General features: G+C 39.1%; 1 protein-coding gene across 12 annotated transcripts in view; it reads right to left on the bottom strand.

Annotated features, from left to right (window-relative positions):
- Positions 1 to 24,366, bottom strand: part of GRIA3 (glutamate ionotropic receptor AMPA type subunit 3) — a 415,135-nt gene that overhangs the window by 78,193 nt on the left and 312,576 nt on the right. For 11 of the 12 annotated variants that reach the window (XR_007904686.1, XM_051788539.1, XM_051788568.1 and 8 more), the window contains one exon: positions 5,179 to 5,366. Coding sequence is in view for 11 of the 12 variants with exons in the window: in XM_051788539.1 (XP_051644499.1) it covers positions 5,179 to 5,366 (188 nt within the window). In the remaining variant the exon portion in view is untranslated. Of the gene's footprint in view, positions 1 to 5,178; positions 5,367 to 6,779; positions 6,914 to 24,366 lie in introns of those variants that run through there. The other variant, XM_051788604.1, reaches the window with a different exon arrangement.

Below are 24,366 nucleotides of genomic sequence, written 5' to 3' on the forward strand. Positions count from 1 at the left end.
ATTAACTGATCGGATACATTTAAAACCACGCTTTAATGTCTTTTGAACACTTTTAAGCTTTGTGTGCCATTACCTCAGTCATTCTGCAGGATGACTAATACTCCGTTAAATTCCTGCCATTTGGAACCTGTCTTGTTTTATGAAGTCTGGGTGATGGCTTTGCAGAGACATTCCTATTTACAAGCTAGAAATTCTCTCCTCAGGTATGTGTGAAATGTGCTATATGTGGGGCAGATTAACCCAAGATGTTACTTTTCCCTGCTTTACCAATCCATCTCCTGCCCTTTATGAGTTTCACAGCTGACAGGAGCAGGCCCTTCAAGGCATATACAGCTGTCACTTTTGACATATACCCATTTTTAACTTACCCTTCCACTGGCTACAGTCCTGAGGGTGACTGACCTAAGTACTTCCCCTTTCCTCCCCACATGCCCATATGGACTTGTGAGCTGCTGAAACTTTCTGGATATGAAGAGAAAAAAGTGACCTTTCATTCTGCTTTAGATCCTGGTTTCAACAATACTCATGGGTACCTAATGAAGAAATGTCCTAAATTTTAAGTTTCTAGTTCATTGGAAATGTAAAAATGAACTGTACCAGTTTCAGAGTGATGTTACACAACACTGTACATAGCAGATACTCTCTTGGAGCCTCAGCTGAACCCCCTTCTGTGCTCTACACAACTTCAGACAGAGGATAAAATCCGACTCTGACATGGCCATGGCACCAAGTCCTGGAGAAAGTGGCAGGGATGCACTGCTCTGGAGGGTGTGTTCTGTGGTGTGCCACCTTCAGATGACATGGCATTACTGGGGTTCAAAAGCAAGCAGAAGCTACAGCTACTCATAGCCCTGCTCCTGCTTTAAGTGTCCCACTGTGTTTGTAGGCAGTTATATTTTAAATTGCTGCAGAGAACACAGGCAAACTCCCACCAGACTGTTTATAACTGAACATTTAAAGCAAGAAGTTTACATGATAGTGGTGTTGATTTTTTTCAATTACATTTTTCCTTATTTCTTGTTATTTTTAATGACTACTGGTCAACTGAATACTACAGTTTTGTGTTTATTCTTACGACACCCTCAATGTGAAAGCTGTTGTGCAGTGAGCACACTCCTCTGAGATCTGAGCAGCTCTGCAGAGAGATGCAGCTGTGGCTGTACTGAGAACCTGCACACCATCTTCCTAATCTCAAAATTTCAGACTCGAAGGTCAAGTCACAGTCGGTGCTTGCACAGGACAGAGTTCAGTCAATCAGATTACCCTTCATAATCCTACAGATGCTTCACTTTAAGTCGTCTTTGACAGTCTGGCTGTCATTGTAAAACTTTGGGGACTGCATTCCCTACTGTAATATTGCTTCTGCTTTGTGAGATGCCTTCACTCGATACAGATATTTCCTTGGAGCCTAACCTTTATGACTATGTTTGGAGATAATGTCCTTTTGATAAAAGCATGCAGTCTTTGGAACAAACAGGTCTTTTGTAAAGTTTCACCATTTTGATCCTGAATGGAGTTTCTCCCTCCTCATTTTCCCTCAGGATTTTCTTCTAAATGGACATAAAGCCATTCTAGTCTGAAATACAGCTTATTATCCTGGGAATAAGAAAAACATATTTCTTAACTCAAAAAAATGTCTCTAAATACACGGTTGAACAGGCTAAAGCTTACTGTTAGCTCTCAGAAGAAAATGTTCTTCTGTTTATGAGGACAAAATTTTGTATCTATCTGTGAAGGAATACAGAATATTTTAGCATCAAGGGACAAGAAGTGTGGGGAGCTTATGAATTTTGCATGACATAAGTGTTGCTATCTGTATGCTTGAGAGGCCACTAGATGATTAAATTGGATATAGTTTTGTTGTGCAAGGAAGGATATAGATCCACATGCTCAGTGGTTATAGAACTATAGGGTAAGTGAACAAACAGATGGTAACTTACAGAATAACTATTAAACCCTCTGCTTCCCCTTACTCTGCAGCTGAAGAGATCTGAGCAGGGTTTCCACTTCTAGAACAAAATATAAGGCCCATCACAAAATAATCTGAATGGGGAATGAAAACAGATGTGTCAGCAGAGTGAAATTGGCACAAAACAGGTTACTCAGGCAAAGCAGGAGCTGAGGTGCCCTCTTTCCCCCACCTTATATTTATAGCTGGGAAAGGTCAGGTACCAGCCAGCTCTGAAGAAAGAAATACTTCATATGATGGGTTACAGATCTCGGAAACATAGGAACATACAGATTTAGCATCTGTACTAAAGGCCTATGGAATACTCAAGGTCACTCACATGTCTGTAAATCGCTGGAGGAAGGTACAGAATATTCCAGAACAATCTGGAGTCTCTGAAGAAAATCCTCAGATGTGTAATTGTCTTTAGATAAGCCTGAACTTCTGGAAGAGAGGTATACCTCCATCTGAACCGGCTGAAAAAAGCATCAAAGGAAGAGAACTGCACACACTGACCAGCCTGATACAGGAAAAGAGGTCACTCCTATTTAACCCAAGCACTAACACCGAGCCATGATACACAGTTTCTGGAGCAGAGAACTGACAAGCTTGCTGAATGGCCTGGCCAAGAGCCCAAAAGTCTGATAGCAAACTCAGTGCGTGTATAGACTGTTCAGTGGTTTACAGTCTGTTTATTTCTGCTACGACTTTTGTTCTTGGATAAGTTCTATTTAAGCCTCTGAAATTCAGGGTCACTGGCAAATGCTGCTGTTGTCCCAGAGACAATGAAATGACAGGTGTCATACAGTCCCAAGTGACCATGTAAACACCCTCTCGGGAGGGAGGCATCACTCCCAGGTGATGTGAGGGTTGATCTTAAAGATGTGCTCCTAGGAGGCCAAAAAAGGGAGAGGAATGGAAAGGCAGCTGGCTGAGGCAGCCCACATTAACCCTCTGTGAGGCAGTCTGTCCATCAGTTCTCTGACATCAGTACAGAGAGGTAGAGAGTCTTGGCTTCCCTTTGCTCTCACTGGAGGAAAGCTCTTCAAACCCAGCTGCAATTGTGCATCAGCATGTGGAAATGTGCTCTGATGTTACTGCCTCTCAGCTAAGCAGACTTTCTAGACTCCACACATAGCACCATGGAATTGACTTTTTAAACTGCAATAAACTGCTAGATTTGAAATATGCAAATCCAGATTTATCTCTCCCCTCAATGGTATGCTATCAGCAAACACAACTGGCTAAAAAAAAGACAACTCTCCACTCCCTTGAGCAAGCTGGATGGATGGATTTAAGTACCACACATATGTGTGAAAACTTTTAACTACTTTATGAGAAGATAACAAAGTAAGCAGAGGAGATGGAAGGAAAAGCCTAAAACCAATAATTGTTAAGCTATCAACCTAGGGGCCGCCATTACTGACTTTCTCTGCAGAAACTTAAGTCACTGTTTTTCAGTATGCAATAAAAAAACCTCTAGAAATTGTTAACAGAAGATATTTTTAGCATCAGAGGCATCAGTGTGTACTGTAGAATTTGGGGAAGCCTGGAGGCCCCAGTAGCAAATTTCTACTTACTCAGATGCTAATCACATTGACAGAAAGCTGAATCATCCATTTAATAAAATTACAACTTCACTAGAGTTGAATTTAGAATAGCTGCAGAAGAAAAGAGTCCCCAGTTTTTTGCTATATGGTTTGCTTGGTATATAGCTTTCATTTCAGGCACTGGAAAGGTTTGATTATTTTTTTCTCTCACTTGCATTATAGAAGAGAAAGAGAGAACAAATGTAAATGGAGTTAGATCAAACAAAAGGCCTGTTTCTCAGCAGAGAGTGGGCCCTCATGTAAGCTTGGCTCAGGAGTGCTCTCCTACAGTGTTTGCAGAAGAGTGGGCTGTGGGTAGGTGTTTTGCATCTTTTGCAGAAGAAGAGATGTTTCTTACATTTTACAGTATGAATTCCCCTAAAGAGAGCACTCACCATATTGCCTAAAAATACAGTGTACGATGCAGTGCTGCATATTAATATCACAACCGTACCAGTTGTCAGAGTTACAGACCAGCATCACCTTGTGCTGTGTTCTCTTGAGCACCTCTTTCCTTTCTCTGTAAGCAGCAGCTCTGGCATCTGGCTGCCCCCACAGACTGACCCTCAGTGATATACCTCAAGGCTTGACAGGAACTGAATACTTTGAGAAGGAACTCAATGAATATATTTTTTGTATTTCCCAGGGTTTATTACAGTGAGGTCAGTTTGCTGGTAGTTTACAATATAACATTTCTAAGAGATATGCTAATGCTTCATGAAATTTAAATGTTACTTTTGATCTATTCCATAATATAAACCCACAGTTAAATTTATGAAGTGGCAATAATCAGAGGGTTTTCCAGTCCTAATGTAAGTGAATTCCCAAATGCCTACGAGTAACCAAGCAGCTTGGATTTGGTTCCACACCCACCAGCTCTGCTGTGAGCCCAGGCAGCAGGCAACTGTGCTGTGTCCGTTCCCAATGATTTGTATCTGTTCCTACACCTCTTCAAGCACACTGCACAGCACAACCAGTGGCACAGGCATTCTGGGTAGCCTGCTGGGATGGCCAGAGGGTATGGCCATTTCTCCGGGGCAAAGGAAACACTGGGAAGGCCACGCAAGAGCAAAACAGTCACCTCAAATGCATCTTTCCCCATAAAGGTGTTTAGACTCTATCACTCGCAATTTAGGCCTGTCAACAGCACTGGCTGTGCAGAGGGAAGGGCTTTATGTACCAAAAAGTGCTAATGTGTCATTTGGACTACCAGCTGAATTTTTCATTAGCAGTATTTTCTTTCGGGAATTCTTTAAGATCATTCTATGATACTTCAGTGGCTTTTTACTTCTTGTTTCATGTTCCACTTAACAAACTGCACCTGTCTTGCAATCCCTACAAGCAGCCTCAATGCCAACAATGTTACTCTGGCAGCTGAGGTTTTAGGTTCTCAACCTACTTAAAAATAATTCATTATTAACATCTGGGAAAAAATATCACAGAGACATTTCGTGGTAGGTTACACGTAAGTGCTGCCACCAACTATGAGCATCACTGTGGCATTTTAATTTTACTAGGTAACTGGGCAGCTGTTGGGACTCACATCTCAATGGACACTTAATTAATTTCTAGAAATAGACAGTTCTGGGAATATTAACAATGTCTGTCACAGAGAGATCACAATTTCTGAAAAGCATATACCTGTTCCAAAATGGTGTTGATTCTGTCTACTTCACAGTCAATTAAGTATCTTTTTTCTTGTCGTCTGTCCATCTCCTCTATAATTCTTCTGAACTCTTGAACATCCTTTATGCTTCCTACAGATCTGGCTGTCACTTGCCAGTTGTTCTGTACTGCTGCTTCCATAATCGCCTGAAGAATAGAAAATCCTGTGGGAGAAGAGACAACGCAACCACTTAAAAAGAGAACAAACATAAAACCTATTTTGAATGTTTGACAAAGGGCTCACAAAAACTTGCATCATCTAAAGGGACACAGAATAGCTGAGAGCCTGGAAGTGCTTCGTTACTTGAGAAAGCAACAGTGTAGGGACCAGTCTCTTCTTTCAGTGATGCCACTGGCAAAGTCACTGACTTCAGCAGAATTGCCTGGTGGTATATTACTGCAGGGCATATCAGAATCTGTCCAATATATCATATTATGATCCTCTCAGGGATGTTTATGGTCGTGCTGGGGTCTGTGCCAGCTGAGAATAGGAGCCTGCAGCCATTACTTAGGCAAAAGTCCATCAGCTTGAGGAGAGGGACAGAGGAGGTGATTTGCAGACTGCAGCAATGGGTCATTAACTGGCAGAGATCCAAGCACTGCACAAGAATGCCAATTAAGTCATTGTACTGGTCATTGGAGCCACAACCACAGGATAATATTTTACTGATAGTCACTTTGATTTCAAAAAATGCTTTTAAATATGGAGTCTAACAGCACTAACCACCCTTTCAATGCTTTCATTAAGGTAATATCAACTCATTTAGCATCCTCAAGAAGAGAGAAACAGCACAGGATGACCGAAGACTGCACAGTGGGAAATTATACAGGCAAGCAGCATTTCATTTCTTGTGAACAGCCGTGCCTCAGCAACAGGCAGAACTAAGTCCCTAAGTGAACAGCAGTGGAACTGGGAATGGAATCTCCTTCAAGTCATGCTGTGTAGGAGTTATCAGACATTGATATGCAACCCTTTATTATAGTATGTAGATGGGAATTTGGTGCATTACCTGTTTTGATTCAGGAAATTTAATTTTGTGCATAATTCTAATCATTTCAACTCTGAGCAGATGCCAGTCAAAGAGAGAGATCACCTACTTCAAGCACACAGTGGTTTTCAGTGGAGTTTTATTGTTCAGAAGCACATCCATGTAGCTGTTTCTGCCCAGATAATTTACTTCCAAAACTTTCAGTCCAGTTATTTAGTCATACTGTGGATTTCTTACCCACAGTCAGATTTGAAAAGCCTCCATGCAGGCACATAAACACAGAGGATCAACAACTCATTAATTGTGCTCTGTGATAACCAGTTCCCTACACTTCTGAAAGTGAAAGGAGTTTGAGCTACAGAGGAGCAACACATTCACTGCTGCAAATTACACCAAGAGCTATTCTGAACTCAGACACCCTTGTCGGGGTCCGGCAATAACAAAGAACTTGTGCTGCCTGATCTTCTGTAGCCTGCTGTAAATCTGTAGTGGCTGTCTGAAGCCAGAGGAGCTGCATCATTACCTCATTACAGACACAAACAAGGAAAGAGTGATTTTCTGGATTGCAATTAGATTATTATAATTTACCTTGTGACTTCCTTAAGTCTCACTCAAATGCCCTCACTTTCCCCGTGCAGCCTCCTTGATTCTTAATGCTTTCCTTTGTAAGAATGTGCTTTACTATCCCATGAAAAGTGGTGACAATTAATATGTACGCTCGTTTAGAATTCTTTCTGGCATCTTCTTTCCTTTGAGACTATTGAAAGAGAGGCATTTACATATGTATAGTACAATGAACTCAGTCTTCCTTAACATCATATTTTACAAAACTGGTTGTGATGTCTGTGACAGCATTGTGATTCCACTACATGTAGGAGGAAGATCTAAGCCTAAGATACTTTGTTGGCTGCAAACGAGGAATTTTTATGTGGGAACATAAAAACCACTAATGGGGATTTACAAATGCTTTGTGTACAAAGATATGCTTTTAAAAAAAAATATGATTCCACCAAGTAATAAATATTTACAACTTTGTTTCATCATTCATGTAATGTCTAAGTATGAACCTTGAGCTTGCTGTAAACAACAAACAGTTTGTAAGTCCAATTTTTTTTACTCCAAATTGAACAAATTGGTTCAACATATTATTAAAGAATGACACTTTAGCTCTATTTTTTGCCATGACACATACAAAAGTCATGAACTGTCTCAAGGAAAGAAGGAAAATGAACATGCTGGAGTGCAGATGCTATCGTTTGACTGCCACGCTCCCTGTTTCAGATAACACTGAGTCAGAACTTGCTTTGTCAAACCTTGAATATCTCAGAAGAAAGTTAGGCAATTTTCCTAATTTTGTGCAATTACATGTTTATGTGGGTGTGAGTGTGTGTGTATTTTTGTATGTGTGTGTATTAGTCAGTGGTTACCATTTCAAGAGAAAGAAGAGCGATGTTACTCAGCAGCCTTTCTCCTATACATGAAAATACAGTTACAGTAAACTTACTGTGAAAAGTTTCAGAGCCTCATAATTTCTGTGTTCTCCACCTCCTCTTTCTTGTCACATCAAGTCTTTACAGTCACAGTCCCCTCTACCCTTGCCAGTTCTTGAAATTCTCCCTGTGGTCACTGTTTGTGCTGTGCCAGCTCCTGTCTCTCAGGCCCTCTCCCTCTCCCATCCTTGCTTTGAGAAGAACCATTTGCCTTTCCTGTGGCAGCTCGTTAGGCCAGTCCTCTGATGACCTTTACAGAGCCCATTCCCCCTGCTTTACAAAAGCCTGGTTCCAACCTTCTGCTTTCAGGAAGGCAGCACTCACATCCTCGCTGTTCCCAGCCTCCGGTCTCTCTCCCTGCCTACTGCCTTCAGTGCCATTTACTGCACTTTGCATCGTTCCCCATTACGTGTCATTTCTGTAAACAACATGTTCCAGGCTCCAGCTGTACTTTACCATTAAAAGAACTGTTACATAAGCGGTGTGATTGTTTAAATAAAAGGACCATTTTATCTTCAAATGTGAACTTTCCTTTCTCCTTAGCATAACAATGCAAGCTGTGCCAGTTCAGGAGCACTGCCTGGGTAATGAACGGGGAAATGATTTTCCCTGTTCTGCACATGGTGGTGACCAGGCCCGTACAGTGCACTTTTCCACACCCTGCCCTCAGTGCACACACCCTGTGAATGCTTCACAAGAGATGCTCTCCCCTGGAAGTGTGGAACTCTTACAGGTACCTCTCACCTCATTCCCCCTAAAGGAGACCAGCCAGCCACGGCCACTATCTCCAGTCTGTAGTTCTTCTTTGGTGTGCATCAGACCTACTCTGAAAGACTAAGAAGCGATAATTCATCACAGGTCTGTGAAGAAGTCATGCAGGAAAGGCTTTCATTGATACTGTTGCCAGTTTATACTACTTCAATCAATAAAGCCAAAAAATATTAATTAAGACAAGAAAAATTGTCATCCTTCTAGAAGATGACAGCAATGAGATCACCTCAAAAGCAGCTCATAATACCATCACTAAAATTCAGAGTTGCACATCCTGTAGTCATTAACACCAATACAGACAACAGAAAAAAATTATTCAGATTCCAATCTGGTCTTGCAACCTTTTTTTTTTTAGTCATATCTTGGATGTGAAAAAGCAGTAGGATGAAAGGCATGCATTTTTGTGAATGCACTGCTTCTGAGGTTGGCTCACTTGATGGCACCACATCCCTTCTTTGCTAATAATGTTATTAGCAAGCTGGTGTTAAAGATCTAAAAACAGTCTGGTCACACAATGGTTGTGTCCCTACCCGCCAGGTCATGTAACAGACCCATATTATGTTTTGGTCCCTTTTATCCATGTACTGGGGAGGAGTTGCTCCTGTGATCTTTGAATGCAATCTCACAAGTCAATCTGATCTGCACTAAAAGCTTAGGGGATCCTGGCCTTAATATTCAAACGTGTCATTGTCTGTCTTATTCTTAAAATATTGATGATTTAAAAGTGCTAACCCTCACCTAAACAGCCGTCAAAATGATTGGGTTGAAGGTAGATATAGTAATAAAACTAGAACAAAACAAGTGCCCAGCTTGCCTCTTAGCAAGCTGAAGCAAATATTTTGAATTTTGCTGAATGAAGCTTGCAAAGAAGGAAAATATTTCACATAAATTTCCCTCAAAGTAGGGAGAATATTATTTGTTGCAATGCTATCTCTGTACTTTAAACAACCCAGATGGAATTACATTCTAAGCAGTCCTCCCTGCAGCTGGGCTAAGACCCAGTATCTTCCTACTTCTGCCAGGGAAGCAAAGCCTGTACCTCAGTTTTTCCAATTGTTCTTTTGATACAAGCATCTCTCAGCTGACCCTGTTAACACAGGTGAAGAGAACATTTCACTCTTTTGCATCTCTGAAAGCTCACGAAACTTCTCCCACGTCCACGTAGGCAAAATTCACCTCAGCAATTTGCTCAGCCATATGAAATTCTATGTACTACATCATTGAACTTACTGTTGTTTAAATAACATCAGTCATTAGTGGGACATGACTAAGCGACCACACTGGAACATCTGTAGTGTCACATGAGCCCTCACAGTTGGCACCAAAGTACTTACTGAGAAGAAATTACCACTTATGCAAATCACTCTTTTCCTGAATGTCCTTAGCCTCCCACAGAAATGAAAGAGCTTGCAGTCCCTCTTCCTTTTGCCTTGCTGAGTACCAAAGATCTATGAGGGGTGTATTTTTCTGACACGCAGCATGTTTGCGCCAACTGAATGAACATCAGCTCTGATCTGAATACTTGTGTTTTGAACTATGTATCTGGGACATGATACAAAGATCTAAGCTTCTGGCCCACGAGTGAACTTAAGGGATTTAAGTGTGGAGCTGTGTTTGACAAGAGCACAATGAACTCACCAAAAAAGGAAGGCATCCAGGCAAGTGATTCCCCAAGACAAATACAAATTCTATGACACCAGCTTACATTTCCAGTGTACTAGAGATCTGTAAGTTGAGATATACTTGGATATTCTGTGTGTTTGGCACTGAGCCTGGCACTAATTTGAAAGCAAACAGATCAACATATTAGGCGTGAGTAAAAAAACAAGTAGCCAACCCCAAACCCTCCCCATCATTAAAAATCCAAGCGTGTCCATGAGGTAAACACGCTTCCCATAACCTATGTCTGCTTAACAACTCCATAGTAGGGGAACAAACAAGGAACAAGCTACTGACTGAGTCACCAGGAAGCGATGCAGCAAATCTCAAGTACCCCGGAGTGCTCTTTCAGTCTAACACACAGAAGTTCAAATTATTAAATAAAAGCAGAATAAGTGTATTCCATCTGGTTTTGACCTGATCACTTCTAGCTGGTAACCAACACGTAAATCTTTACACTCCACTACTCTGGTAGCAGACAAGTAGCAAACACATTTCTGCAACAAGTAGCAAACACACTCTAACACTATTTTTTTTTCCTTCTGCTTTTTCTGTTCTGTAAACCTCTAGTTTCCTCTGCACATACATTACAGTATTGCAACCTGTCATCCATAAACAGAGAAATATACACAAATAGATATGTCAGCTTGGTTGAGTGAATGTGAACTCGCCTGGCTCTAAAGGAGAATTTACAGGAACCATCTGGTTTGTATTTGCTTAGGATGGGATACAGCTTAAACCTGCAGGAATTCAGAGCTGCTGAATTCAAGTAAAATACCTTTTCTTCTCCCACCCCAAGTGGCTCTTTCTGAATCCATTTCACCTTGATCTCTTCTTTCATAACAACCTTGCATCTAATTCATCCCTCATTTTATTCAAGTTTTAGGTCAGTGCAACTCCAGTGTTTTTGAATGAAGCTGTGCCAGTGTAAAATGAGAGCAATGTAGTAAGGGATCAAAGAGTACAATAACCAAGGACAAAAATAAAGATGCCGTAAGCAATGCTGTCACTTCCATAAGGGGACTTATTCATATGACTTTCACAATGATGTGAGCAAGTCTCCTGGGGTAGGACAGATAGGGATACCTCAATAAAACAATATGATCCCAAGTTTATCAAAAGAGCTGTGCTCTAGTTTTAGCTTTGCTATGCAAATCTTTATTTAAATAATTTCCGACTGAATAATAATTGAGTGATTACAGCTTCTGGATGCAGACTGGTAACAGAACAGATGTGATGGAACCACTTCAAAACCAGAGTACATTCTGCTTGAGGAAAATACAACAGGTAAATAATCATGTAGTGAAGGCAGAACTAGCACAGAAAATCAGAGAAAGGAATAATGTATTTGAGAAGTGACAGAAGGTGAAGAGCATTGTGTTGTTCAGTGGGCATGGGCTGTAGGGTATCCTCAGTATGTATTGCTAAAAACTCTTGATACTGATGCTACCAGAAAGCTGACAGAAGCAGCAGTGAGGGCACTCTGTCACCAGCCGATGCCAAGATCTGGGAGACATGGGTCCAGAAGTTGGAGAGCTCACCCAAAGGGAAAACTTTTTATATGTGAATGTTGAAATTGTAAATCTACATTAGCATTAGAAATAATTAAATTCCAAGCTTTAGAAGATCTGAATTAAAAAAAAAACCCTAAACCAATCTGCTTAAGTACAGAGAAACTTCATCTGCAAAGCTCTACACTGACTCTAGGGCTTTGTCTGCCTAGCAGAGCCCAAAACCTAAAACTATGCAGTAAGCACAGTACTCTTACACATACAGTGAGATACAAATCTAAAAGTTAAGCTCCAGTGATATTTCTGGTCAGCACCAATTTCCCTGAGCGCCCTGAATTCTCCAGCAAAGATGTTCCAAGCAATATCAGCAAAACCAACATAAACCATTTGCTGAGTATCCTGCATCCTACTGGCATCAGGAAGCTAACACCATAACCTTAGTACAAAACCACAGCCTTGCCTACATGAATCCTTCTTTCCCTTCTATTCACCTTTGGGCACTTCTAGCCCATGACCACAGTTTTGAAGTCTCACTTACTGCCTCTTGCATGGAGCAAGCCAGAGAAGCCTTGCTGCTTGTTGACAGACCAGCCTTCATCTGCAAAGCATTTGAATGATATAATCAGAACAGAATTTTCTTCAGTAAAAAAGGAAAAAAAACCAAGACAAACAGATACTTCCAATCATTTCCTTCACACAAATAGGAAACCTGGTTACTGAAGAAACCAGATCTAGTCACCACGGATAGAAAATATCTCTGCTATAATCCTCTTGATGTCAGACACCACAAAGTTGACCATAATGAGGCCTAAGTGAGACACTCTGGCCTTCATCTGTCCTTAACTTCAAGCATATTTGGATGACAGCCTCTTATGTCCTCTTTCTAGTCAGGAGAGAGAGAGATGACGTGTAATTTTTTTGTGTTTGCAACATGCATGGAAATCAGTGGAAGAACATGCACAAAAGAATGAAGTCGTGTAAGGCATCCCTACGTAGGTATCACTCACAACCTTTACCTGCAACTGAAAAACTAAAAGTGAACAAAAATCTCAATGTATTGACTAGCACTCAACTGATGAGGCTAATTACTTCATGTTAAAAATACATATCTAATTGTGTTTACATATTTATCTCAGAAAAAAGATTCTAATTAGGAATCACAGAGTTAACAATTATCATTCTGGAAAGGAAAACCTAACTAACTTGTCTGCAAAACAACCGTAGCACAATCCACGTGAAGCCAGTTCTCAAAGGGAAAGCTTACAAAACTCAAAATCAGAGCATATGCAGATGTTGCAGGATGGGGAGAATTTAACTCATTTTTTTGTGAAAATACTGATTTTGAGAAGTATTTGGCCTATTGTATGACTTGGAGAAAAACAGAAAATGAAGAGCCACCTGATAAGCAATGGCACAGTGTGCTGCTGCTCAGCGATGAGCCAAGCCACTGAACTCCCTTTCTCAAGGCTTGGCTCTGGCTGGGCTGAGCGAGGTGATGCAGTGGACACGGTCTTTTATTTCAGAAACAAAAGGTCTGCTCCAGTGTGTAATGCTGACACTGGCACTGATGTGGCTGTATGGATTTCCTTCCTCTCTCCAATGAATCTACAAAACTTCTGACGTGCCTCCACCTTAACAACACACTTCAGCCCAGCTTCACTCTTTCAGAAGTACATCCTGCGTGGGCCTGTCTCTGCCATGGAGTGGTCTGCACTTAGCACAAAGCACTGCACTTCACACCAGATGTTCTTGCGTCATTCAGCTTTCAGAAATTCTTACAAAAACATGAATAATGCTAACAACAATTTTAAATGACACTCAAAGCACTGCAAATGAACAGATTTGTTGTCAATATTACCATGTTAAATAGGCAAATTAGAAATCTGACACAGAAAAAGACTATTTGGTCTGTCCCACAGACAGTATTAGTAATAGAGCCAATTTTCAAGTTCAGGTTGTCCTGATCCATATCTAGATTTATATTTATTTCAACCTGTAACACAGTTAAATGTACACCTTCAGAGATTCCTGTACCGCCTACTAACACATCAGACACTGAAAGTATATAGTAAAACCATCCATATGGTATCTCAGAATACATTTCCCTCTTATCTTATTTGCTAGAGTAAGTTGAATAACTACCAGCCCCTGGGATACTGATGGAAAGATTATTTATTATTCCAGGTAAAGTTGCATAATCGTGATATGACTACAAATAGAGTTAAGAAGGAAAGTATTGCATGGAATTATCATCTCAGAAAGGAAATAAAAATGAATTATTTTTAAGCTTAAATAATCTTTTAAGGCAAAAGAAAGCATTACTGCATTTATTATGTTATAGGCAAGAGATGTTCTGGAAAAAGGAAACATTCACTTATCAACAGCAAAGGATTTCGAATATAGCTAAAACTTGGGCTCACATATCCAAAGAGTGAAAAACACAATTTCAATATATGCTGTAAACTTAAAAATATTCATAACACAAGTTAACTCTCTACCATGACATGTATAGGTGTTTTAGCACGAGTGTGCAAGAGTATTGCTGTCTGCTTTCTCTTAAAAACATGTTTGGAACTGCTGAGTCTAAAAAATGATAAATATTATTCCTTTGAAGAAACAATCACAGGAGATTATGGTAATCAGACTACGAATTGAAATACATATTCATCACAAAAACCCCCCTGGATTCACCTCAGATGTCTTGGAAAAAAAATTATGCTAGTTGAATTGTCCTCAAACGTAGTAAAATTATTCTATCTGACCTTCAGCCAATCACGTTAGAAAAATATTTATTCCTCTTCCTAACCTTTATCTATACTTTCTGTTTTCAAACTACCTGAGCAAACAAATCTTATGCCTCTGAGAATTTTCATTAACAGATGCTATCAGCCTTTCAAATTCTCTCTTCATCAACATCTCACCCTTTGGTATCGAGCATTTTAATTGCCCTTGCAGTTGGAATGTGTCTCATGTCTCAACCCATAAGTTAATTTCCTTTTATTTATTCTGAACACTAAAAAAAATATAGCAATCAAAGGGTGAGTACCAAGCTTAAAAATATTCTGAAATTTAAATGAGTTTTTATGATAATATAAATGATAATTTATGGATCCATATTCACAGCCTGCACATGTGTTTCTTTTTAGTCACTCAGCTATTTCTGCCTTTTTTTTGCTAATACCTGGCCCTGCATATAAAGAACCTGCCAACAGACAGGCACATGCCCTCAAAGTTTGTCCAAACATTAGCATAATGAAAGTGTACACTGCTGGATCACCATGAACATGGAATGGTATCAATGGTATCCTTCAAGAACTAATGGTCACTAGATCTTTGTTAACTGCTGCTGAACTACAGACCCCTCCATGACTATACAGTAAAATCACTGAACATGTAAAACTGTGTTTCTTAGTCTTATATTATCAATAAAAATAACAAAAAAAACTTGGTCTTGCATGTGCACATGGCAAATGGTAAAGATGCTGTTAAATGATCTAGAAATGGTAATAACCAGAGCATTTGAAACAACTAATACTTTTGCCTATGATCCTCTCAGAAATGGGTTCACTTCACAGTACAGCATCGGTAAAATTTTCACAGGTGTCTGCCTTTTATCTTCAAAAATGGCTTGGGTAGGATGGTGGAACCAGGTTTTCAGAGGCAATTAAAATGCAGATGCTGAAGAACCTCAGTGGGTGAGGTACCTGCACTCCACTGCTTTCAGTGGCAGCCAGACACAGATCCCATTGACGTGCTTTTCACAATGTGACTCCGTGCGTGTTGAAACCCTAAATACCTGTCCTGTGTCCCTTTGGAAATCACTTACAAAAATAGGATATCTGCATCTCAGAATATGTACTCTGTGGCCTGCTTAAAAAGTGGCACAGAATTCTCTACAGAATATGCTGTTAATTAGTTATTTCACTGCAACACGTTCAACTAGTGCACAGATAAGGACTGTCCGACTAAATGGGATGTACATATATACGAGACTATTAGCTTGAAAAAGTGAAAGGAGATAGAAAATTCCCCTCCATGGTTGCAGTGTGGTAGAGTACCTATGACAAGGAAGGGTAAAGTATGCATGTAAACTGTATACTCCCTGTTTTCATAGTTTTAAACTAAACTGTTCTTAATGTTTTCTCAGAGTTGTTTTGTAAAATTAGGAAACTATAACAAACACATCCTTGGGACCAGTCAGGCTCAGTACTCCAATTATGTTGGGCTTTGCACGCAATTATGCTGCCAAGTGTTTATTATTATTTACAATGCTTATATGTTATTTGAATATTCAATCCAATATTCAGTGAAACAAAAGAACTCTTTTATTCCATTTGCTTTGATATTATACTGATGCATGATTACTCTTCCATGACTCCAAAGTCCCACAAATCTGATTGCATGGTTAGCAAACTACAATGGTAAAATATGTAAAAACTTTAGTACTATCTAATCTGAAGTAGAAAATACACAGTGAATGGCACACACAGCTAGAAGCCCAAGCACTGATAGTTCTGATCTCCCAGTTTAACATTACTGTAGTCATTCAGGCAAAGAAAGATTTCACAGAACAAGGGAGGTCTCTGGTTTGAAGAGTGGAGAGTTTGTAAGTGTTCTGTGGAAATCAGTACTTTCAAACAGAAGGCTCTCGTTCCATCACTGCCCTCCTGCAGTAGGGTGACACTTCTTGTTGACCCATATTTTCCCCCCAAGTAAACTAAGTAAAATTTTAACACTTTCTGCCACTGTAATTATCTCCATGCAGGTATGAAATACAAGGGAAAACCAGGTCGGTCACGCCTGCAAGCAACCGGAGTTGACTTCAATAAAAAATTTCCATCTAACCTTACTAATTATTAATGTACAGATGTTCTAGGCTCAAAATGTAATGCCTGTGCTCACTCCAGGGAGTTGGTCCCCTCTGGCTGTACTCAAAACTAAACTAAGTCTCCCTCTGCAGTGAAATATCAAGCCAACATCTTTCTTTTTACAGCAAAAAGTTCTACTGTTGTTGTTTCTGCAAAAAAAAAGCAAACACTTATACAGCATATCTTTAAACACTGGATCCTTATGACTGTGCTATATACCATAGTGTATCAAGAGCTCTAGAATCACATTCCAGCTGTACTGCTGTGTTTAACAGCTCCCACAAAGGTCTCAGCTTTCAATGCCAGATATTTTTGCTCAGTGTTTGGAGCATGTGCCATCACTTCACTGATTCCCTTTCTTTTTATTCTTTTCAGTGCAGCAAAAGTTTTGTCCCTGTTTTACAAGGTCTGCACTGTGCATCTCTGTCCTCATTCACTGGATAGCCCTTCTGTTCCTCCTGTAGTGGAAGTCTTGCTGTCTTCATTCCTATTTCTCAGGAATAGCACTGTTGTCCTCCTCTGCTACACTTCATGGCTTCTGCTCAATTTACTTCCCCCATTGTGATTCACCTCTGTCACTTTGGGTGATATGGAACTGAGGGAGGATTAAAAATAAAAGCATGCTGAAAGACACAGGGCTGAGACCATGGTCCTACTGCCATGCAGCAAAGCACATCTACACCTCCACTGATTATGTTACATTAGTGGTACAGGTACTCCAGAATAAATCACTTTAGACATTCAGTCTATCCCAAGCACACTCCCAAATGTCCTCTGTTCTCAGGACTCTGGAGAGGAGTGGATTTATTCCATTATCTATCTCAAACAGCAGAAGAGAAACAACTTTCCAATTCCTCAGCCTTCCACATAACACTCCCACCTCATTTTCCACATTTAGTAATATTTTATTCTCCCTCTTCCATCTTGGAACCATAACACCTTGGGAGTGAAGCAGGAAGAGAACTAAATTAACTTTGTATATTCTAGATCAGCTCTTTCCCATTCCCTGCCAACAGTTTTAAAACACTGGCAATCAGCATTAGCCTAAATCTGCTTCAGCTAAAGCCTTGTGGGATTCTTGTGGGAATTCAGAGATCACTTGCAATTATTCGACCCATATTCCCAAAGAGATTAGTGTGTGCTATTCCAAAAAGAGTTTACAAAAAGACAAAGTTCAGATCTCAGCATTTAAATCTGAGTGACAGGAAGGACCCCATACCATTCAGAATTTAAAAACCAACAATTTGCAATATTCTTCACATAATTCTTCAACTCTGATATCAGGCCACGGCCACAAAGCATATCAATATCTGTAAATCATCTTGTTTACAGTCTAGCCCTGCAAATGCTTCCTTTGAAACAAAGTAATCACAAAGTAATTCACCTAATCCTAATCACGAAATGCTTTTCCAACACACTGAGTTCCAGGCAGTTTTGCCATTCACTGTGGAGGGAACAGCATTCAGAGCTATATCAAACTGCTCACACTAAGGTTAAACACACATCTGCAGGATGATTTTGTGGTTTTGCACTGCAGGCACCACAGGTTTTGCACTGTGCAGGTGGTTTATTACTTCTGGTTGAACACAATTACATGGCTCATCTCTTGAAGCTAAAAATTAACTTCTCCTGGCCAACGGCAGCAAATTATTAAAGATAAAGCAAAACAATATTTTACTTCATTATGCATAAAAAATTGAAGACCATGTCTCTTCAGCTCTATCTGCCAACTTCACATACTTCAACTCATCTTTCTTAGCTTCCTTCTGATGGATGTCTTCAACCACCAGGAATCTAATTCTTACCAGTAGCACTTACCAAAGTGGAAACTCATGCCTGTTGACAAGAAATGAATATGCAGCTCTCATAGAATATCAGGAGTAACTTAGGTCTTTTAAAAGAGCTGATTTTATACTGTCCAGAGCTGGGAGAAAGGGTAAATTTGAAGCCACATTATAATATTCTAGGAAGTCACAGAGATCAATTCATGGTCAATTGACATGAGATTCAAGCAGTACAGAAAAGTCTAATACACTAGACATACCTTCCATTGACTTCTCTAGGAATTCTGAGTGGAGCTGAACATCTAGAGTGGCACAGGAAAGCACCTCCTTGCTACCATTCATATTTTCTTGCTTGATTTTCCTCTTAAATAAACATTAATCATTGACAATGTGAGAAAAGTTTCACTCCCTACTGAAGCTTCAGTTCCTGTATCTGTCACACAGTTCCTCAGAGCAACAACATTGAGCGTGATCTTCAAACACACACTGGATCCACCTTTAGCACTCCAGTGCTCTTCCCCACCTGGCTGGATCAGATCACATCCCTCTGCATTACATAGTTAATAAAACTGCAACACCTGTATCTGACATACACATATTGATCTCAGTGATATACTGCTAAAAGGCTATTTCAAATATTCTTTCTCCCAAATGTCACATGAATAATACACTTCATTTCTTTGGAAAGAATCCCAAGGGAAAAAAAAAAAACAAAAGCAAAGAAAAAGGGAGACATCTTTAAAGATAAAATATTTCTATGGTGCCCTTATCCTTTTGTTTTTGGCCTGAAGCCATGTAATTCTTTTCTGGCTGGCTTGTTCTGTCACAAACAGAATGACCTTTATTGAATGGTCAGCAAATGTGATGGTTTTAACACAGCTGCAGTTGCGGTGAAACTGCTGCCCCATGATCGTACCCTTGCTCACAAAATGCAGAGGCTCCACTGGGTATTGTCAAAGCAACTCTGAGCAGCTGAATGCAACAATCCAATTAGTGAAACAAGCCCAGTTCATGCATAAAGTCTCTTCCAGGCACCATTAGAAAACAATGTACAGAGGCCTGCCTTTTACACTACATATTTCTATTAACTGCAGAAGAAAAAAGCTGAGATACTTTGCAGTTTGACTTATCTAAAAAGACCAGAGGTATGGAAGGGGTCTGCTTTTATTACACTGGCAGAGCTGGCTGCTAGAATACAATAGTATGCAGTGGTCCTTTATGATCAGGGCCACAGCTGATGGTAGAGACACCAACTTCTCCATTCTCCACAAGGAATACAATAAAAGCTTACTTTCCTGGCAGGGTAATTTTTTTGTTATACAGCTTAATGGATTTTGGAGTCTCTAGCCTGTTGCTTAGGATTTTTGCTTTGAAAACTGAATAGGATAAAGGAAAAGCTCTCAGTTTTAACAGGATTTTTATCATGGTATTTGTAAGGGCCAGTGTGAGAACGATAGATGCCACCAGGGCTAAGAGATAAGACAGTCTTAACATTAGATTTTGTTGAGGTTCATGTATTCCATCTGCAAAAATAGTCTCACCACCAGAGATGCAAGTGTGTAGCACAGCTACACTTGACTCCTGTGGTGCCACAAGTACTATTCATCTTCTGTATGAGGCAAGACAAAAATAACAGAGATTAGGCTGCCTGTCTGGAAAGTACCAGGCAAGAAACACGACAGCAAGGAAACCTGACTGCTTATTGTCTGATGGTTCTTGTGTCTGGGCAGAAACTTCTCTCAGCAGCATTAGCTCTTGAGTAGCTCCTTACAAACAGACACGGTTCTGGCATGTTTCTGATAATCATTCCCAACAAAAATACAAACTAACACTTGGGGCAAAGGGAGAGCATCTCTCATTTACATCAATAAAATACTATGTTATTACCCACTTTGCTAACTTGTTGCTTAAGCGAACGATGTTTAAGAAGTCTACAGAGATAATGCATTATCAGCATTACACAGCAGTTCGAAAATGTCATGGGGACAAGACCCCAATGAACAGAAAATAAAACAAACATGGAAAAGTTTGCTCTGCACCTGAGCAATTTTAACCAAAACTGGTATGTGGAGATGACTAAAATAATGTCCTGATATATTTCTTTCTGGCAAAAAAGCAGCATGCTTATTGTTGGCTGGTTTTCTTCTGTAAACTCTGGTCAGTGTGGTCTCAAATAAAGTAGAAATGTTTTTGATGCCCTGCATGAGTCATATGTGGGTGCATAATTTCACTTACTGTTTATGGAAGTGTCCTGTTAGCAATTACAGCTCTTTTAATTCAGTAACAGAGCTGGTGATTTTTTTTTTTTTTCAATTAACATTGCATTCACTGCAGAACAGACAGTTAGGAGAGGACCACAACTATAAATTAATTGAGGTCAAGCTGAATTTATAACTCAGGCTGAAAAAAATGAAGGAAAATATTTTTCAAAATCAAAGTAAACGACTTTTCTTTTCAAAACTGAACAAAGATTAGACTACAAGTTAGTCTTGAAATAACATAGACCAGATTTCTTACAGATAAACTAACACTTCTCAACTTCGTCCAAAATGAATGTTGTAATTTCTGTTTCACTCAACATTTCCCACTCCTTCTCAGGTTCCACTTGACTTTAAGTTATTCTTTCTAGGCTTTAATTCTGTCAGTCAGGAAAGAAAATATACATTTGTCACTTATGTTGAAGAATCTAGTGCTATGTTATCACAGGATAAAGAAAAAAAAGCCCTGTAAAGGAAATGAGAAAAGACTGTGAATAGTAACTTGAGAAGAAGACACTGCACTAAGGAATATTCGGTAAAGGAGAGTCATTAAAAAAGACTAAAACCAGGGAAATACAACAGCTTTCAGCTTTTCTTTAACAAATATGTCCCTGAAAATCCCTGAAGGATCACAGAGAAATCATTAGAACATCATTTTTATTAGTTTACAGAAAACTAGTTTCCCTTGTGATACAGCAATTTCTGCTTTTATTGCTTCTAGACTGTGGTCTCTGTGTGACAATTGAGGCTGCTATTCTTCATACTGTAACTCATATAAATACACCTCAAGCAATAAAACTGAAGCTAATTCTCAATTTTCTAGTAAAACATCCACTGAAGCCTCTCCATTTCCCTTCATTCTAGTGTAATAATCAGCAATTATTTGTTTAAAGTAGTTCCCAAGAATCCCCATTGTGACAGATGCTGCAGAAACAGAGAGCAAAAATGTATTCACTCCCCACCTTCAGTAATGACTGCAGGTTAAATAGAGTAATTAAGAGAAGTTCTACCATTTGACCTCAAGGCTGGTATAAAACAAGACAATCAAAATATTACAAAGTGGTCTACAGCAAAACTTCTCATTATTGATACAATGAAGTCATTGTTCTTAAGCAAACATTTTAAATAGCATCCATTATTCATGTGAAGTCCTAAAGATTACCTGCCTGGGATTTAGAAGAAAGAACACATTTGAATATCAAAAATTGGCAGATTTTTTTCATCTTCTTTCATAATAATGATTTTGTACAAGTTTTTATCTCTGTGTTACAATTCTGTTGTTTGAAATGGACCTGTCGAGAAATTATTTTTAAACATATTAGGTCAAACCTTCACCTGTGCAAATCTGCATTGCTTGACTTCAAAGAAATGCAATGAATGGCATTTGCTATGCTCTGAGGCATATGCTGATTTCTACACAACTGAACTGACTTGGTTACATCCAGTAGCAGTCTGAATTCCCTGCAGTAAAGGTTTTAATGTTAAAAACATTTTGACAAAATCCAGCTTTATAGTTAGAGGGAGGTCACTGAAGTCACAAAAACACTGTCTGCAGAAAAATGCACATGAATATCTCATAAACCAAGACAATATCTATGCAAAATGAATAGCACTTAAAACTTAAGAACAAATAACAACATATATCCTGTTATCTTTTTATCCATAATTTTCAAAAGAGACCCAATAAAGTGTTATGAGGATGCAGCTGGCATCTAAAGTTCACTCTGAGCCACACAGTGATGTGTTTACATTGCCTACTGTGGCCAGTTTTTGAAGAAGGTCAATCCAGAGACTACATAAATTAAATCTAAATTGTAATGGTCTAAAACTGCTTACACTTAGTGTGCTTGGCTTCATGTATATTATTAATGAAAACTCAGTGTAGTTCTACACAGGTCAAACTTTTGAAATCATTGCTTTTATTTATGCCTCCAGATGTGCAGTTTCACAATAATTGTTAAAATAATGGAAATTAATGCTATATAATTAAGCTGAATACTTCCCTATTAGGAAATGGTGCTTTACTGCAGAGATATTATTACATGGTTCATGTGAAAAGCATTGTTTGGTCTTGTATGTTATGAATGCTGTGTGCACTTAGACTCCACTCTGAACTGTAGCACAAGGAAAACATGCAAACCAAACAGGTCATTATGAAATGTATGCCATTCACATCCATTTTGCTGTTTTCTTTGAGAAGTGTAGCTAAATGGTTCCAGAGAGGATGACTAAAACAACAACTACAATAATACAATACAGATGCACACAATTTTCACTTGCACCAACATATCTAAAACCAGACAAATAAGCAATGAGACAACTCTGAGAAATGCTTTAGGGCACCCAAATTAATGTTAAAATGTGGAAAGTAACTATGCCTTTTTATTACTGTTTTTTTCTTACTGAAACAGGACAAGTACCACACTGTGATGAATATGTTCCAAAAGTTTGTGTTCAAACTGTCTCCATGATGTGGAATATCTCTAAAAGCACCACAGACACTTGTGTAACTGAGGCAGTTCATTGTAAGGCTTTTTTAAAATAGCATAGCATGAAACTCAAACTGTCAGTGCATAAATTACTGCTGCCTTGAGGCTGCAATAACTTATGCATCCTTGTATTCACCCTCATATACCTCCCTTTCAAAGAGAAGCTCAGCTCTCCCCTCCTGCCCCCACCTCTCCACCTCTTTGTGGCAACCGTTACAATGCCATTAAAAATCTGTTAATGCCATTGAAGACCTGCCCATTCCACAGGAGGTGAGGGAGGCAGAGAACCGCATCACAAACATCACGAAAAAACAAACAGGAGGGTTTGGGGGGTTATTTTTTCAAGAAATATCTGCAAAAAACGTTATTGTAATAATTACGTGTTCATATAACTCATTATTATTTGTCTACAGTCCGGCATAATTTGATTTTATTCCTTTAATAAAAACTTGATCTAATTTGTGGTTATCACTGTCAGTTCATGGACAAAACCAACTGATCAATAATGGTAGTACTACCAAGCAATAGGCAATTCTGTCTAGAGATCCATTACTGACACCACTGTAGTGAGCTGCAAGGTTTGATCTTGCTGAGCCAAACAATGTCAGGAGACTGGCTTCTTTGTTTTTCATTTCCCTGTTTTTGTTCTTCTCTTTTCTTTTTCGTTCCCCTTAAAGAATAAAGCCTTATCTTGCTAATAAAAGATGTGCTAAACTACACAGCCTGTAGACTAATATTTGCTCCTAAAACCATAATATCCCCTTGTTTAAGCTGGGGAAAAAAAAGCCGGTAAGAACTAAGATTGCAGCAAATAGCATTCTTTGATCTAAAAACACACAATATCTTTAGTCTTAGGTGCAGACCATGACAGAATCCAGTCTATGATGCTGTTATGTGTATATAATGCTGGCAAAATAATTAAATTGCACTGAAAGGATTTTATACTGCAGTTCTGACTTAAACTCATCAAATTAAATTCCTGATGAATTAATGCACATAGACTGAGGTCAGTGTAGTATATGACTCTGGCATTTTGTAAAGATGAGAGACAATTATGGATTCTTTCAGATATTTCAGATGGCTCAACAGGACATAATGTAACCAAAAATTACAATCAATAGAGCAAATATATTGTTTATATCACAACTTTATCCAATATTTTAGTTTATTTGATGTACTCATCCATTAGAACCACACATAATTCAGTATTAACTACACCAATCATACTGAGTTGAAGGCACCCAAGAGTTTTAACAAATGCTTTCCCACATTAATTCTGAGACTACATCATTATTTTTATACCACCAGGGGGATCATAGTGTAAATTTACATGCCTTTGCTACAA

The sequence above is a fragment of the Manacus candei genome, unplaced genomic scaffold, assembly GCF_025592945.1.
Source record: "Manacus candei isolate 608988 ecotype Guabito, Panama unplaced genomic scaffold, ASM2559294v1 h1tg000003l, whole genome shotgun sequence".
Taxonomy (NCBI): Eukaryota; Metazoa; Chordata; class Aves; order Passeriformes; family Pipridae; genus Manacus; species Manacus candei.